A 16,448-nucleotide genomic window follows, 5' to 3' on the forward strand; every position below is an offset into this window, starting at 1 on the left:
TTTTTTTTTTTAAGGGATAGGGGGTTTTTTTTTCCTTTTTTTTTAGTAAAGGGGAAAAATTTTTTTTTTTTTTTTTTTTTTTCTTCTTTTTTTTTTTTTTTTCTATTTTTTTTTTTTTTTTTTTCTGTTTGTATCTGTTTATTTTTATTTTATTTTTTCCTTTTATTTTTTTTTTTTTTTAAAAAAAATATAAAATTAAAAACAAAATTTTATAAAAAAAAATAGAAAATCCTTTTTATTTTATGTTTTTAATAGAAAACAATAAAAAAAATATTTATTTTTTAATTTTATATCAATAAAATATATTAATTAAATTAAACTTGAAGAATCGAAAAACTCATTTATTTACTATTATACTAAAATTCATACTAAATAACGTTTTTTAAAAATAGATTAATTAAAAATTATATTAATATTCATGTTCAATTAAATTAAAATTTATTTTATATGGAAATAATTTTATTCAATAGTTTTTTATAAAGATTACAAACAAATATATATAATTTTTTCATAAAATAGTTTTAATATATAAATATACATATATAATTTTAAAAAAATAATATAATAATATATTTGTAATATATATACATTAAATATTTAGTATACTATTAATCACTTATTTTAATATCTCTATTATATTTTCAAATTTGATTTGTTTTGTACTTAAATAAATAAGAAGCTTTTTCGAATCTGACTTTTTTTGGAAAATACAGATTTCCAACAGTTTGAAATTCGCCTTTTTTATAGTTCCTTTAATAAATGATGAGAATTATATCCTTTGTTGTTTACGAAATAAAGGGCGCTATGGGTTCAGAGTAAATAGTATTCAAGTGGATTATCTAAATTTTCACTAATTAAATAATAATATATAATTATTCAAGGAGAAAAAAAAACTTTGTATATAAAATTTAATTTATTAAAATAATATATTAATTTTTTTTAAAAAAAACATATTTTTTTAATAATTTTATTAATATAATAATATCATTTAATATATTTTGTTTTTTATTTTTTATTTCTTAATTTTTTTTTTTTATTTTAAATTCTTTTTATAAATTTACATATTTTTTTATAAAAAAAAATATATATTTTTAAGTTTTTTGTTTAAATTTTGATAAAATACTCAATAAAAAACAAAAATTTACATAAAAATAAATTCAAAATAATAATTTTAATAAAAAAATAAAAAAAAATATATATAAGTAATTTTTTTAATTATTAAAATCAATATATATAAAATTATTAAAAATATTAAAATATAAATATTTTCAAAAAGAATAATATAAACATATTTTATTTATAAGTTTAGAATACTTAATAATTTAAAATTTAGATTAAAATAATTAATAAAACTTCAATATTTTTTTTTATATATAATAATAATTCGAATAAATAAAAAAAAATCTAAATAATTTTTAAATTTATTTATTTATAAATATAGAAAGTATCTTCTAAAAAATAAAAAACAAAAAAAATTAAAAAGTATAAAAATGTATATATTCAGAAAAGTTCCAGTATAAATTCTAATATATCCAAATATACAATATTAAAAAAAATAACTTTATTAAATTTAAGCAAATTTTAATTTTCCTCTAAAAAGCCCTAAACAGATGAAAATACAAAATATTTTATTTAAAGAAATTTTGACAAAAACCAATTTTCGAAACTTTCCAAAGAATAACAAATAGCCGAAATAGAAAAAGTTCTAGAAGAATCAGGCAAGGAAAAACCCCTTGATAATACAAAATTTGATGGCCAAGGTTAACATTCTGCATATGTATTTTTCATTGGAAGTTTAGGATTATTAATTGGATATTTTATAATGTAAATAAATACAGTTAGATACTAAAAAAAAAATTAAACAACAAATCCATAAACTATAAATACAAACGTATAAGGAAAAGCAGCAATAGGGGGAGATTGGTAATTAATAAATACAAAAGGAGAAATTTTCGGAAGTTAAAATTTAAAAGGAAGTTATTATTTATTATACTTTGGATTTTGTAATTGTCCTGATATATGCCCTAATTCATTAATTAAGCTTGTAAAAAGTATAAATAAAGTAAAATAAACTACTCAAGGAAAATATTTTAATTTAAAAACTGTATTTGTTAGTGTAGATCCTGATAGAGATACATTAGAAAATATAAGAAATTTTTGCGATATTTTTGATAAAGATATTATTGGAGTTACTGCAAAAAAAAACAATGATATATAATTAAGAGAAATGATGTAAAAATTCAGAATATATGCAACTAAAATGGAATTTGAATAGTAAGAAGAAAATCAAGTGTAAAATTAAATATATATATATATAAATATATATTATATATTTATATATTTATAAATTAATTTTATATTTTTTTTAATATTATTTGTTTTATAAATAAATAAGTAAAAAAAAAATTATACAATTGATCATACTGTATTAACTTATTTAATGGATGATAAAAATAATTACATTGCCCATTTAGGTTCTAATCTAAGTGAAAATGATTTAGTTAAAGTAATTTTAGATAATATATTGTAAAACGAGAAAAGTAAAATGAAATCAATTTCTTATTGAAATAATTAAATAAATATAAATAAAATTAATACATTTTTTATATTATTTTTTTAGAAATTATAAAAAATATTATCAATATAAAAATAAATAAATATAATTATATTTTTTTTAATTTTAATATTTATTTTTAAAAAATAAAATCAAAGATCTTATTATTAGCTTTTATTTTTTTTTAATCATAAAATGCAACATACTAAGAAACCATCTAATTAATTTAATTATTCATATCTTATTACATTTCTTTTTTAAAAAATCTTCTATAAAGACATGCCATTAATACAAAAAGCACTACAAAACAAAATAGCATCACAATAACAATTATTATAATGGTTGCTCCATTATTTTTACCTAAATTACTTATTTATTCGACTCTTTATTTTAAAGGATCAACATAATACTCACATTCTTCTTTAGGTTCCTCTAAACTTGAGCAAATTGCTTCCATTATACTGTTTCCATCCAAATTTCCTCTATATACTAAGTCATTAATAGTCACAGATGGCCATGTATTAATTCTATATTTAGATTATAAATCTAGTTATCGTTTCAATAAAGGACTGTTAGGATTTTTAATGTTATCATTATAACATTTTTTAAATTCTTCTTAATCCAAATTTTTAATTTAGATGACTAATTATTAGCTACAAACTTCATATAACTAAGGCTTGTCACATTCTTAAGCAAATATAAGCATATATTCCCACCATAATTCTTCATCTTGATCAAATATGCAGATTTAACGTAAACTTTCTTCAACTACATTTTTTCCTGTGGCAATATTACGACTATTAATTTAACCAATATTAGGCAAATCTGGGTCATTAGCACAAAAACGACCATTTAAAATGCAATCACTAATAGGATTAGCAAATTATTCTAATTAACATTCAAAGCAAACATATATATCATAAGAAGGTTCAAATTAAACTAAATTAATTATTTTTTTAAAAATAAAAATAGAATAAAAATATAATTAATTAAAAAAAATTAAAATAAAGAAGGTAAAAATATAATTTTTATATAAAAATTGATGAATAAATATATATTCTTAAATATAAAAATATGTATATAAATAAATATATATATATATATATATATATAAATATATATATATTTATATATTACTATATATATTTTAATTTACCATTATTTCCTTTTAAATTTTTTCTAACTTAATTAAAATTATATATAAGCTTATTTACAGTTATTGATGGTAAACTAATCCAAAAAATATAATCTGATTTTTTATATTTGTTTTCTTCAAATTCTATTTATAAAGTAACTTATTTCTTATCTTCTAATAAACTCTTTAATAAATTACCGTATTCAAAATGTATAAAAATAGAAGGAATAATTACACGATCTCCCATTCCATCATCTGACATTAATATATCATAATTTTCTTTTTTATCATCCATCTATAAATATTATATAAAAATATATATATTTTTATTTCTTTTATTACCAAAATTATAACTTTTCCACCAAAAAGTTATGCATTGAATACTTTTGTTACAAAAGAGCATTCTCCTCTCTAAATTAATACGAAGGTATGTTATTAGTTGTTTTCGGTCGATTCTAAGGGTTTACAAGCGTCTATAGGGTTAGCTAACATTACATCACCTATTATCTTTCTTCCGTATGGTATTTTCCCGAAAAGGGCTAGTTAGAAAGGAATTTTCGCTTCTTTTTTATTTATTTTCTTTACTTGTTCTTCTAAATCTTTATTGTTGTATACTTGAAGGTCAGCTTTTAAAAGTTGGATTGTTATTATTGATATTAATATGAATAACATTATATTTTTCATTTTTTTTTTTTTTTATAAATATTATATATTTTTTTATAATATAAGTTTTATATCTTTATTTTTTTGACTATATAAAAAGAAAAATTTTTGTATTAAATAATTTAAAATTTAATTTATATTATTTATATCATTGTATATATATATTTATAAATTTAAATGATTTTATTTTTATTATTTTTAAATATTAATAATTAATTTATAATTTGTTTATTTTTTAAATTTAATTTCATTTTATTTCTATTTAAAGTTATAAAAAATTATTGACATTATTACTATTTGAACGAATTTTAAGCATAAATATAAATTTATATAATATAATATAAACTTATTTAAACATTAAAAATTCTATTTATAATTATGATTATATGTAATATATTTCAAAAAATATCTATAATATATATTAAAAAATTAAAAATTGAAATAAAAAAAATATTGTATAATATATATATAAAAATATATATATATATATATATTTTAAATATATATATTTATATATTTTTATATTTATATATAAATAAATAAAAACCTTATTCTTTTCTATAAAAAATATTTTTAAAATAAATAATTTATATTTTATAAATATATAAAAATCATATATTTTAATTTTATTATATTAAATTTCAATTATATTTTTTATAATTTTACGATTAATACTCTTCAATTTATTTTTTAAACTATAAGCTTTTTTCCAATTTTTCCTTTTCCTATCTAATTGCCTTTTCCTAATATTTGACACTTTAATTGTAAAATCCTACAAAATCATCCCATCCCCTTTATTTTTTTAATAAATGTTTCGTTGTATCCGTCAAAGAAACTGCTCTGCTTTTTGAAATTTTGAAAATTCCCTATAATAATTCTGATAATTATTTATCAGTGCAATCTATATGTTCATTTAAAATTGCTGCCACAACTTTCGGTTCTAAATCGATATTTTTTTCTTAGCTTTCTAAATTTTAATCTTATTGTATATTTTTTTCATCTAAATCAGAATTATATTCTTTATTAAAAGGAGCAATAATTAAGGTAATTTCTCCTTTTAAATAAGATGCTTTTGTATATTCGGGATCTTGAAGTTTTTCATATATTTCTCTTATTTCTCCTCTATAATTTTTCTCAAACATTTTTGTCATCTCAAAACATATAAAAATTTATTATTTTGATCCAAAATGCTAATAAAATATATATAAAAAATATAATTTTAAAAAGTATAAATATATACTTTTTCTATAGAAAGTAAAGTTTTCAACAATCTATTAACATTTTCAAAAATAATAGAACTTCTCTGATTATCTTTTATTTTCATTAATCTAATTTCTCTCTCTTATTGACCTTTAGGTAAATATCCTTCAAAACTATATTTAAAAGACGGAAAACCACTTTTACTTAAAGCTAAAATAGCACTATTAGGTCCTGGTAAAGCTTCTACTAAAGCATAATTTTTAATACATTTATCTACAATCTAAAAAAATTTATAAATATATATATTTAAATATGAAAATTTATATATATATATATGTTTTTATATATATATTTATATTTCCATAATATATATTAATACTTTATAACCAGGATCTGATATAGTTGGAGTACCAGCATCTGAAACAAGTACAATATGAAATCCATATTTGATTAATTTAATTAATTTTTCTAATCTTGCATCTTCATTATATTTATGATATGAAATTAAAATACCTCTTCCTTTTCTTTTTTTAGATATTAAAATTATAGTTTTTAAATATTAAATATATTCATCTTCTAAACCCAAAACAGGGTCTTAAAAGAAATTTTGTTCAAATTCATCTTTTTCTATTTTCCCGAAATTTCCTAAAGTATCATTTTCAAGTAAAATTTTCATTCCTTTTTTTCTTAATTCTTATATTTTTTCTGCTATTCTTTCTTCTCGACTTTTTCTTGTTTTTGGGTCTTTATTTATTTCATCAGCACCTAATAATTCATTTTCTTAATCATAAAATTCATCTTTTTATTCACCACATTCATCTTTTAATTCATATAAATTTTAAACGTTAAACTTATTTTCAAGTTCTTCCTTTAGTTTCTTTTATTTCATTAATGTTAATAGTTATCCGGTGTTTCGCGTATCTTCACAAGCTATTATATCAGCTTTTAATAAATTATCATAGGCATTTAATGTAAAATCATTCAAGTTACCGATAGGGGTAGGACATATTGTTAAGTAGCCTTTAGGCTTTTGTTATTCAAATTCTGTTTTTATATCTATGTAATCGCTTGTATTAAATGCGAAATTATATTTAGGATATTTAATTTTATTATATGTTTAAAATAAAATTTTGGATATCTATTTATAAATTTACATTATTATTACTATCAATTAAAAAAAAAAAAAATATTATTATATCTAAATATTTAAAATAAATGATAAATTTAATTTAATAAATAAAATATTTAATATAAAATATATTATATTAATTTTATATTTAATATATTTATTAAAATAAATAAAATTTAACATAGTAATAAAAGTAAAATATTCATATTTATTATATATAAAGACAAACATATATATAAAAAAATTATATATATTAATATATTATAATATATATTTATATATTTATATATTTATACATATTTTTTTATTATTGTTTTTAATATAATAGTATATCAAATATTTTGATTTCAGTAATTCTGTAAATCATTTATTAGATAATTTATTTCTTCATTAAAATTTTTAAAGAAAATATTTTTTAATTATGAAAACTTTATATTATCATTTTCAATTTTGTTTATCTAAAAAATTAGAAACTTTTTAACTCTATTTGGTACACAAAATTAATTAATAAATATTTACTCTATCTCTTCTTTATTAAAATTATTATTTTAAATATTATTTTCATATATTTAGAATTCTTTATCACATTTTATAATTAATAATTCACATAATTTTTTAAGAAACGCTTAAAGCCAATTAATAAAATCAGCATATATATTATTTTTATTATTTTATATAATACTAGCATTATTTAAATAACTTTAATTAAAATTTAGTTAATCTTTGAATAAATTAATATTATTTTCATTAAAATTATTAATATTATTATTATTTTTTTTTTTTTATATAACAGAATAAGAATTTTCTTTATTATTTTAATAACTATTATCGTTATTTTTTTATAAAAAGTTTTAATTAATTAATTTTTCGAGTTCTTCTTCTGCGATAATTTATTCGTTTCTATTTAAAATTTTCTTATATCCTTCCACAATTTACTAGTATTAAATTTTCCTATTTTAAAAATTATTTTTTTACACTAAAATTAATATTATTTTTTTTTTTTTTTCTAAACTAGAAATACTCTAAATTACTTAAAAAACTTATTTTTATAAATTTCTCTTATAAAAAAAGACCTTTAAATTTTCCATAGACCTTTAAAGTACAGGAAATTCAAAACTTTATTTATTTTCAGTATTTTTTTTTAACCAATTATCACCCAAAGCCTCTATTGTTGAATATCTTTTGCTTAAATCTTTTTCAAGTAGTCTTTTAATGAAGTTTTTACAATCATCTGTTATTGAATTCCATTCTTCATCTTTAAAATAAATTGGTTGCTATTAAATCTTTTATTATATATTCTTTTAATTGAAACCCATGAAAGGTACTTTTCCACATAAAATCAAATATAAAATCGCTCCACAAGACCATGCATCACTTTTTGAGGAAAAATCATTATTTTAACCTTCAGGAGATTAAAAAAAGGGCATGTTTTGTTAAGTTTGGAAAGAAGTTACATAATCGAGTATTATTATTCTATCGTTATAAGCATATATAAGATTTTCGGGTTTTAAATCTCTATGGAATAATTAATTTTAATTACAATAATTACATACGCTTAGAATTTATTTGATTATATTTGCTGCTTTTTATTCTGTAAGGTCATTTTTTTCAATTATTTTTTGGATTAAATTCTAACCTGTATAATATTCATTTACAATATAAAAAAATCTATTGTCTTGATAAAAATCAAGAGTTTTTTATAAATAAAGGTAATCTAAATTTCTTAAAATTTAAATTTCTTTTTATACTCTTTAAATTTCATCTTTATTGATTTCTGGTTTATTTATTATTTTAACAATACAAATTTATAAAGATTTTTTATTCACGGCTTTTAATGTTTCAGATATATTAGATTTTGATAAAAAATCATTTGTTAAAGAGTATTATGAAATTATTAAAGAATTTTAATTTTAATCTGTTAAAGAATTATTTATTTCATCTGGATTATATTATATATTATTAATATCATCATATTTATTTATATATTTATCAGGGTTTTTTTACTTTAATAAGTTACAACCCATTATTATATTATTGATAATTATATATTTAAATATATAAATATATATATATATATATAAGTTAACGGAATTAAGTTTTTTATTTTTAAATATTATTATATATATTTTTTAAAGTATATTATTATTTATAATAATTATTAATTTTTCATATCATATATTTAGTTTTTTTTTTTTTCTATAATTTTTTTCTAATAGTTTGCTTATGTGTAGTAATTATTTATATATTTTTATATATTCTATAAATATTTATTTTTTTCAAAAATAAAAAACTTTAAGTTTAAGTATTCTTGGTATTTTTATTATTATTTTTCTCTTTTAATTTGACATATTTCTTTTTTTAAAAAATTAATATAATTATAAATTTTTAAATATGCTAAACTAACTTATTTAATCCTATTTATAATTCTAGCAAATTTTTCATACTACCTATTTAATTTAGAAAATGAGAAATATTATTAAATTATTCATTTACTACTAACATTATTTTCAAAGACACTAAATTTTAACAATAAGCTATATCTCTTCCTAGACATTGTATTTATTATTTACTTAAATTTCTTAATTTTTTTTTTTATATTATAAATTTCATTTATATTTTATATATTTTTTACCCCAAATTTAACTCTAGTTTTTATAACTTTTTACAGTATTTCAGATTCTTAGCCAATAAAAATTATTATTAATTATTTAAAACTTTATTAAAAGCTACATTTATAGCTAAATTCTTCAAATTTAACATATTATAGAAAAGTTTTCCTAAAAATTTTATACCTTCATCACTTATTTAATTAGAACTTTTTATTATATTAATATATTTAAGAAAAAAAAAAATATTACTAGAAATTTAATAATAGGGATATTAATTAATCATATTTCATTATATTTTTATATAAGAATTTAATTCCATAATCAGTAATTTTATTATATCTACACATTTATTTTAAAAAGATAAGTTTATAAAACTATTTTAATATAAATTTAACTTTGCATCAATTTAAAGACTTTAAATATTGAAAAATTCTTAAATAATTCCAACAACAGACATAAATTCTTAATCAGAAAAAAATTTAAAACTATTTTTTTAAATAATTTTTTATTAAAAAAGGAGATTAGAAAAACAAACTAAAATCATTTTTTTTACTTTAAATTTAACATGAGATTATCAATTTAAAATAACTAGTTTTTGATGAATTATTATTATTTTTATAAAACAAGAGCCATTAAATATATTTACTTATTTTAATAAAGTATTATTTTTAATTAAATATAATAATATAAAATAAATATGTAAATATTTATTATTGATATATATAATCGCAAAATATAAAAAATTTAAAATAATAAAAAAACAATAGCATATATATAAAAAAAATACAATAATAAGATAATATATAAAAATATATATATATATATATTATATATATATTTATATATATAAATATATTTTTATATATAATATTTTTAAATATTAATTTCTTTTTTTTTATTATTATAATAAAAGTATATATTAATTAAATATTAATTAAAAGCTTAATTTAATTATGTCAATTATTCAATATTTGTATAAAATAATATTATCTAAATATAATATTTCCTTTTTTATTAAAAATATGATTATTATATATTATCTATTATTGATTTTTAATTAATTTTAATATATTATTTCTTTAATAATTTAATTTTATTTTTCATTAAATTTTTTTTTTATTTTTATTCATAATAATTTATTTTTCTATTAAATTTATATTAATATTATAAGATATATATTTTTTTTATAAAAATTATTTCCATTATATTATTTTCTTATTTCTTTAATTTTAATAAATGATAAATTTTTATATTTTATTTTTCTTTTTTTTTAATTATATTAATTTTTATTAGATTATTTTTTTTAATACTATTTTTAATTTAATTTTTTATTAAATTACTAAAAAATTTTATTATTGGTATTATATTTAGGTTTAATTATTAGTCAACACATATTTTTAACATATAATCAATTATATTTTCTAATAACTTCTTCGCTATATCTTTGGTCAGGCCAAAACCTGGATTTTTATATGTTTCAATAACCCCTACCTTCAAATCTTAATCTATAATGAAATGAAATATGAATATTTAAAACCAATTTTTAATTTTATTAAATTAAAAAATATTACTTTAAATATTTTTGAAAATATCGATTATAATATCATTAAATCGTTTGAAAATTTACATTAAATTGTTTATAATTTTGCTCGAAATTTTTTCTATGATCATTAATTCCCCTCTTCATATTTTTAATAATTCTAGACTTTTTTTTTATAAATTCCAGTTTATTAAATGTATAGTTTCCTAAAAACTAATCATTAAACTAGTTCTTAAATACCCTTTTTTTATATATTTATATATACTTCTCTCGAATTCGTTAATTAAAAACCAAACTCGAATATTAAATTTCTTCTAGTTATAAAATAAATGCTTTTTAATGTTTTTTTTATACTATCATCCATTTAGAAAAAAGAAATATTGAATGTATAAAATAATTTAATTTTTTAAAAATTAAAAAATAATTATATTCTTTTTCATTAGGATATATTCTCAGGTTTTAATATCCAAATGTTCTTTTCACAATATTTTTATTGAAGAAGTTTTCACATTAACTCTTTTTTAGATTTCGTTAAGTTAATATCTACTGTTATTATCTAGATTAAGGGATTATATTATATTATTCTTTATAGTTTATTTATCTTATCTTTTATTATATTATTTATTTTACATAATTTTATTTCATTTTATGTAATATTATTTATTTTATTTTATATATATTATTCGTTTAGCATATATAACATTTGCTTAATATATTTAAAACAAATATTTTTATTTTAAGTTAACTTCTTCTCCATTTTTTTTTTTTTTAAAAAATAAAAAATAAAAAATAGAACTCTTATATCATGGAAATATTAGAAATTGAAAATAATTTTTATATCATTATTATATAGATAAAAATATAAATATTATATGAAAAAAAAAAACTTAAAAGAGATTTTTTTTAACTATTAAAAAATAATGAATTGTATATATTGTATTTATATATTATTTATTTAAATCATTTTATAAATTCAATTAGTATATTTTATTCTTTATTACTATTTAATTCAATATTTTATTAAATATTTAATTCAACATCTTAATTATTATTTTATTTGTCTTTATTATAAAGTATTTTTTTTTAACTAGGATTTTAACTTGATAATTTATCAGATTCTGAATCTATATTTTCATTCTCCATTTTAATTTTTCTTTTGTAATACCAAAAAGCAAAAGCAGTTCCTAAAATACATGGAACTAAAATAAAAATAACAATAAGGGTAATATCGCTATTAGTGAGTTAACTTTGAGAAATTTCTTATATATTTTTTTCATTATTACTTTTATCTTTATATACTTATTATGATTAATATTACTTTTAATCTTCTAATTTTATATTTTCTAAAATAGTTGCAGATCTAAAACATCTACAAATAACAATTTTATCATTGAGAACATCAGTTTGAATATTTATATCTTTACATTTATTGATAATACCATCTTCGGAAACTTAATAACAACCCGGATTTTTCAAACTACTGAAACTTTGGACTTTAAAACTAATTTATAATTCGAATTTTGATTAAAATTCTTCTAATATTCTATTTGTCATTGTAATAAAATTTTCCTCTTCTTTTAAATTTCTAGTTAAATAATTATCTTTTCTTAAAATTTAAAATTTAACAAAAGGAAATTTTTATGATTAACTTAAAAAAGGTATATTTTCTTAAAATGGATTTTCTTTATAAATAAAAGCTTAGAAAACAACATTTATATTCATATTTAGATTACTTTATTAATTTTCTTTAAAAAAAAGTATTTTATCATTATTTTTATTTTCGAATTCTTCTTCAATATCCATTTAAATGTAATAATTTTCAAAATTCGATATTTTTCCTAAATTTTCCTTAATTTTTATTTCTTTACTTTAAAAGCTTATTTTTTCAGTATTTTTTCTCTTCCTAATAGAACTTAATAAAGGCGAAATTATTGTTTTTTCGTTTTCTTTCATTTCCACTTTTTTTTATAAACTATATAAAAACGCAATCATTTTTTCTTCTAAAATATTAATATTTCCATCAATATTTTTTACTATATCATATATTTCAAGTATTATTTTTCCTCTATTTTCTTCTAATATTGACTCACAATCTCCTAATAAATCACAAGAAATACATTAATTACTTTCCTGGCTTAAAAAAAAACCCTCTTAGCATACTAAACATACCTAATTATTACAAAAGGAGCAATTTTATGTCAAAATATTGCATTAAAAACACTAAAAAGTGTCTAAAAAATATCCCTATTAGCATTTTCCGCATTTCTAATTATCTAAACATTCTTCACAATAATCTAATTAAGGACATTTTGTGCAAAAACCATCCTATAAATAAAATTTTTAGTCACATTATGCACAAACAGATATATTTTAAATGCAATTAATGCAATTTTAGACTATACATGGTGTACATTATCTTAATTTTCGGTTTAAAACATAACCTAATTGACAAAAATCACACATATTTTAATTATTTAAACATTTAGAGCATTTTTCAACACTGCATTTTCCACAAAGAGTCTTATTTTCATTTAAAAAAAAGCCTTCTTGACATTAAAGGCATTATTTCTATTAATCTCTTAAAATACACGGACTTTATAGGAAGTCAATCAGATTTTCATTTATAACCGATAAATTAATAATATCATTTTTTTATTAATCTAAGCATTTAATTTCTTAATAAAAAGTACATTCTAAACAACCAGGGATTATATCGTGACAAAAAAAACATTTATTTTAAATTAAAATAGCATCTTAAGCATTACATTTAGAACATTAATGTATATTTAAAGGAAAATAAGATTATAATAAATCACATTAAGTACATTATATGATATTCTATTTGTTATATAAACAAGATATACAACCTTCTTTATTTCAGAGCATTTTTTACAAGTATTTCGTGTATAATATATTATAATGTGTTTCATTACATTTTATGCATTAATTTAGGCTTATAAATAGTAATTTTATTAGTTACATTTTGTACATATTATAGGGTTTTCAGGTTAGTTTGATATTTAGCAATTTTCACAACCTTATATTAATTTACTACAAGGAAGACATTTTTCTTAATAAAAAATATAAAAATTTGACTTTGTGGGGTTCTATTCACAGGTCATACATGTTCCATCTTGTTCAATATATTAATCGGGTTAATTACATAATTATTAGATACATTAATAGGTGTTTTGGGATGTTTTTTAACATTAAGGACCTTTTTACTTATTTATATTATGAATATATTTTTATTTACAATTAGATAATATTTAACAAGGTTGACATTATCCGTTTTCGTTAAGTTAATAATAATTCGAGTTTTCAGTACATTATATACATTATCCGTCTTATTTTAAATAATAATCATTTTCACATTTTTTACAATTTACATTATTTTTAATTTTTTCACATTCTTAACCTTTATATTATTATTTTTTTTTTTAATAAATAAAAAATATTTATATTTTTATTTTATTTTATTTTTACATCCTTAAATCAATATAGAACATTTATTACATTCATTTTAAAAATAAACTTATTTTTTATTACTTTCATCACATTAAATACAACTATTTTTATTAACATTTAGAAAAAAACTACTATTTTATAAACATTTTATACATTTAGGTTTATTTTCAATATCTAATTCACACAAAAAGCCTTTTTTAAAAAAATAATAATAATAATAATATATAAATAATACAAATAAAATTTAAAAAATACATCCATTAATAGCATTTTAACAAGGTTAACATTTTTCTTAAAACATAATTTAATGTTAATTTGTAGGCAAGCATTCAAAACAATACGACCCATCAAACTCTAAATAAAATTATTTACTTTTACAATTCAAACAAACAGGAGATTCGTTTTAAAATTCTTAAGTACAACGTGTGCATCCTTAAATAATAAGTTCACAATTAACACAAACATTATCAAAAACAACCGTATTTTAGGAAAACCCACAATGTATGCATGAGGAGGCATTTTATTAGACAAAGAGATCTTTACATTTTAAACATACATGTTATTTACTATCCTTATTTATCTCACAAAGGTCACAATTTGGTATTATATTTTCACATAAAATACATTATTAATTTTCGTTTAGGGAGACTCGTTTTTCATCATCTGTACATTTCACACATTATTCTTTATATTAAGTTAAATAATGAGAAATTTAGCATTTTTAGCATTTATTTTAATAATAAATCACACCTATATTTTTATTATTAATTTATATATAAATTTAATTTATTACATCCTTAAATTTAAGCAATATGATACTAACAATCTATTTATTATTATTATAAATTGTTTTCATTTTAAAGAATTTCACAAGATTAACACTTAGTACCATTTTAGTCTAAATAGAAATCTTTTTGACATTAAAGGCATGTGTTTTTAGAATTACATAATTTACAATTAGAGATAAGTTCGAAACAATTCCAACAAAACCCTATTTCATCCTAAAACATTTCCTGTTCTTGACATTTAATACATTCTAGAGAATTTGGAGTCAAAGAAAAGCCTTAAAGGCATTAATTGCATTTATTTTCGGAGCATTTTTAACAATTAGGGATACCTTCATCACATAATAAGCATTTATTTTGTACAAGTACATATTTTTCGAAGTCTGTTTAGCATTCTAAGCATTAAGTTTCATCTAATGTTAGATAATATTAATCCAGGCATTTTTTACATGTTTTTTCTTTACATAATTTACAAAAAGAAATCACTTAAGGACATAATTGACATTACTAGCCTTCTAAAATTATCATATTTTCGTTTTAAATGCAGGATATGCAAGTTTGTTTATTTTCTGATAATAAGTATTAAGGATTGCATTTTTTACATACTTAATCTTCACACAAATCGCCTTTATAATTTATATATAGTAAAATATATTATTATTATAATTTACATCCATATATTGTAATTTAACAGGGTTAACAGTTTTCGCTTTATTAGTCATCGTGAAAAAATTTACACTCTAAAAATTAATTATTTTCACATTGATAAGCTTTTATTTATATATAAATATATATATATATATCTTATTTATTTAAATGTTTTTTTATACTGTAAGGTATTATTATTTGACAATCTTATTTAGTATTCAATATAAAGGATATAAGTAATATAAAAATTTTTAAAAACATTTATTTTTTTAGTAAAAAATTAATAATTAATTAGTTGATTAAATTTATAAAATTATAATATTTGAAGAAAAAAAAAATATTTATATATTATATAAAATAAATATTTAATAAGATAGATAAACAAAAAATATTAAAAATTAACGCATTAAAGATAAAAATATTACATATAATATTGAAATATTATTATAAATAAAAGAAGATAAAATAAAAAAAAAATTATTAATTTGAATTAAAATATACATATTATTTAAAAATATTTGTAAAGAAAAAATAATATTTAAATAATATATATATATAATTATATATATATTTGTGATATATATTTGTTAATAAATATATTTTAAGTATGTTTATTTACAAATTTTATATATTTATTTAAATGTTTAAAAAATATTCAAAAAAAAAATATTTAATATATATAAATTATAGTAATTATTGGATTAAAAAAAAAAAATG

At 16.7% G+C, this 16,448-nt stretch overlaps 3 protein-coding genes across 3 annotated transcripts, besides 31 other annotated features; 1 reads left to right on the plus strand and 2 right to left on the minus strand. All coding sequences in view use genetic code 6, as the record gives it.

Moving 5' to 3' along the window:
* The first annotated feature begins 59 nt into the window (after positions 1-59).
* Positions 60-180: a microsatellite.
* A 339-nt stretch (positions 181-519) lies between these two features.
* Positions 520-587: a microsatellite.
* Positions 588-996: 409 nt separating this feature from the next.
* Positions 997-1,040: a microsatellite.
* Positions 1,041-2,240: 1,200 nt separating this feature from the next.
* IMG5_084880 (vacuolar sorting receptor, putative) lies at positions 2,241-4,373 on the minus strand (the record flags this gene model as incomplete). Its single annotated transcript, XM_004035827.1, has 3 exons — positions 2,241-3,493; positions 3,711-3,984; positions 4,032-4,373. 3 exons carry the CDS (start codon positions 4,371-4,373, stop codon positions 2,241-2,243), a joined length of 1,869 nt encoding a protein of 622 aa, XP_004035875.1.
* Positions 2,297-2,362: a microsatellite.
* Positions 2,303-2,346: a microsatellite.
* Positions 2,306-2,362: a microsatellite.
* Positions 3,601-3,700: a microsatellite.
* Positions 3,616-3,675: a microsatellite.
* Positions 3,619-3,680: a microsatellite.
* Positions 3,621-3,679: a microsatellite.
* Positions 3,627-3,700: a microsatellite.
* Positions 4,374-4,798: 425 nt separating the features above from the next.
* Positions 4,799-4,869: a microsatellite.
* Positions 4,809-4,886: a microsatellite.
* Positions 4,812-4,859: a microsatellite.
* An 83-nt stretch (positions 4,887-4,969) lies between the features above and the next one.
* Positions 4,970-5,017: a microsatellite.
* On the minus strand, positions 4,994-7,048 carry IMG5_084890 (methyltransferase, putative; the record flags this gene model as incomplete). The annotated part of the gene is made up of 5 exons (XM_004035828.1): positions 4,994-5,542; positions 5,593-5,832; positions 5,932-6,579; positions 6,707-6,716; positions 6,978-7,048. The coding sequence occupies 5 exons, from the start codon at positions 7,046-7,048 to the stop codon at positions 4,994-4,996; spliced, it is 1,518 nt and encodes a 505-aa protein (XP_004035876.1).
* Positions 5,847-5,889: a microsatellite.
* Positions 5,849-5,910: a microsatellite.
* Positions 6,753-6,807: a microsatellite.
* Positions 6,780-6,811: a microsatellite.
* Positions 6,796-6,845: a microsatellite.
* Positions 6,911-6,954: a microsatellite.
* Positions 6,929-6,976: a microsatellite.
* Positions 7,049-10,089: 3,041 nt separating the features above from the next.
* Positions 10,090-10,147: a microsatellite.
* Positions 10,090-10,161: a microsatellite.
* Positions 10,162-11,437: 1,276 nt separating this feature from the next.
* Positions 11,438-11,514: a microsatellite.
* Positions 11,445-11,499: a microsatellite.
* Positions 11,515-11,821: 307 nt separating the features above from the next.
* Positions 11,822-11,884: a microsatellite.
* Positions 11,832-11,877: a microsatellite.
* A 127-nt stretch (positions 11,885-12,011) lies between the features above and the next one.
* On the plus strand, positions 12,012-13,707 carry IMG5_084900 (hypothetical protein). The gene has a single exon (XM_004035829.1). It carries the CDS (start codon positions 12,471-12,473, stop codon positions 13,662-13,664), a length of 1,194 nt encoding a protein of 397 aa, XP_004035877.1. The 5' UTR covers positions 12,012-12,470; the 3' UTR covers positions 13,665-13,707.
* Positions 12,091-12,153: a microsatellite.
* A 798-nt stretch (positions 13,708-14,505) lies between the features above and the next one.
* Positions 14,506-14,555: a microsatellite.
* Positions 14,556-16,294: 1,739 nt separating this feature from the next.
* Positions 16,295-16,319: a microsatellite.
* Positions 16,320-16,448: the final 129 nt, after the last annotated feature.

Source organism: Ichthyophthirius multifiliis (assembly GCF_000220395.1).
Source record: "Ichthyophthirius multifiliis unplaced genomic scaffold scaff_1120509250615, whole genome shotgun sequence".
Classification (NCBI taxonomy): domain Eukaryota; phylum Ciliophora; class Oligohymenophorea; order Hymenostomatida; genus Ichthyophthirius; species Ichthyophthirius multifiliis.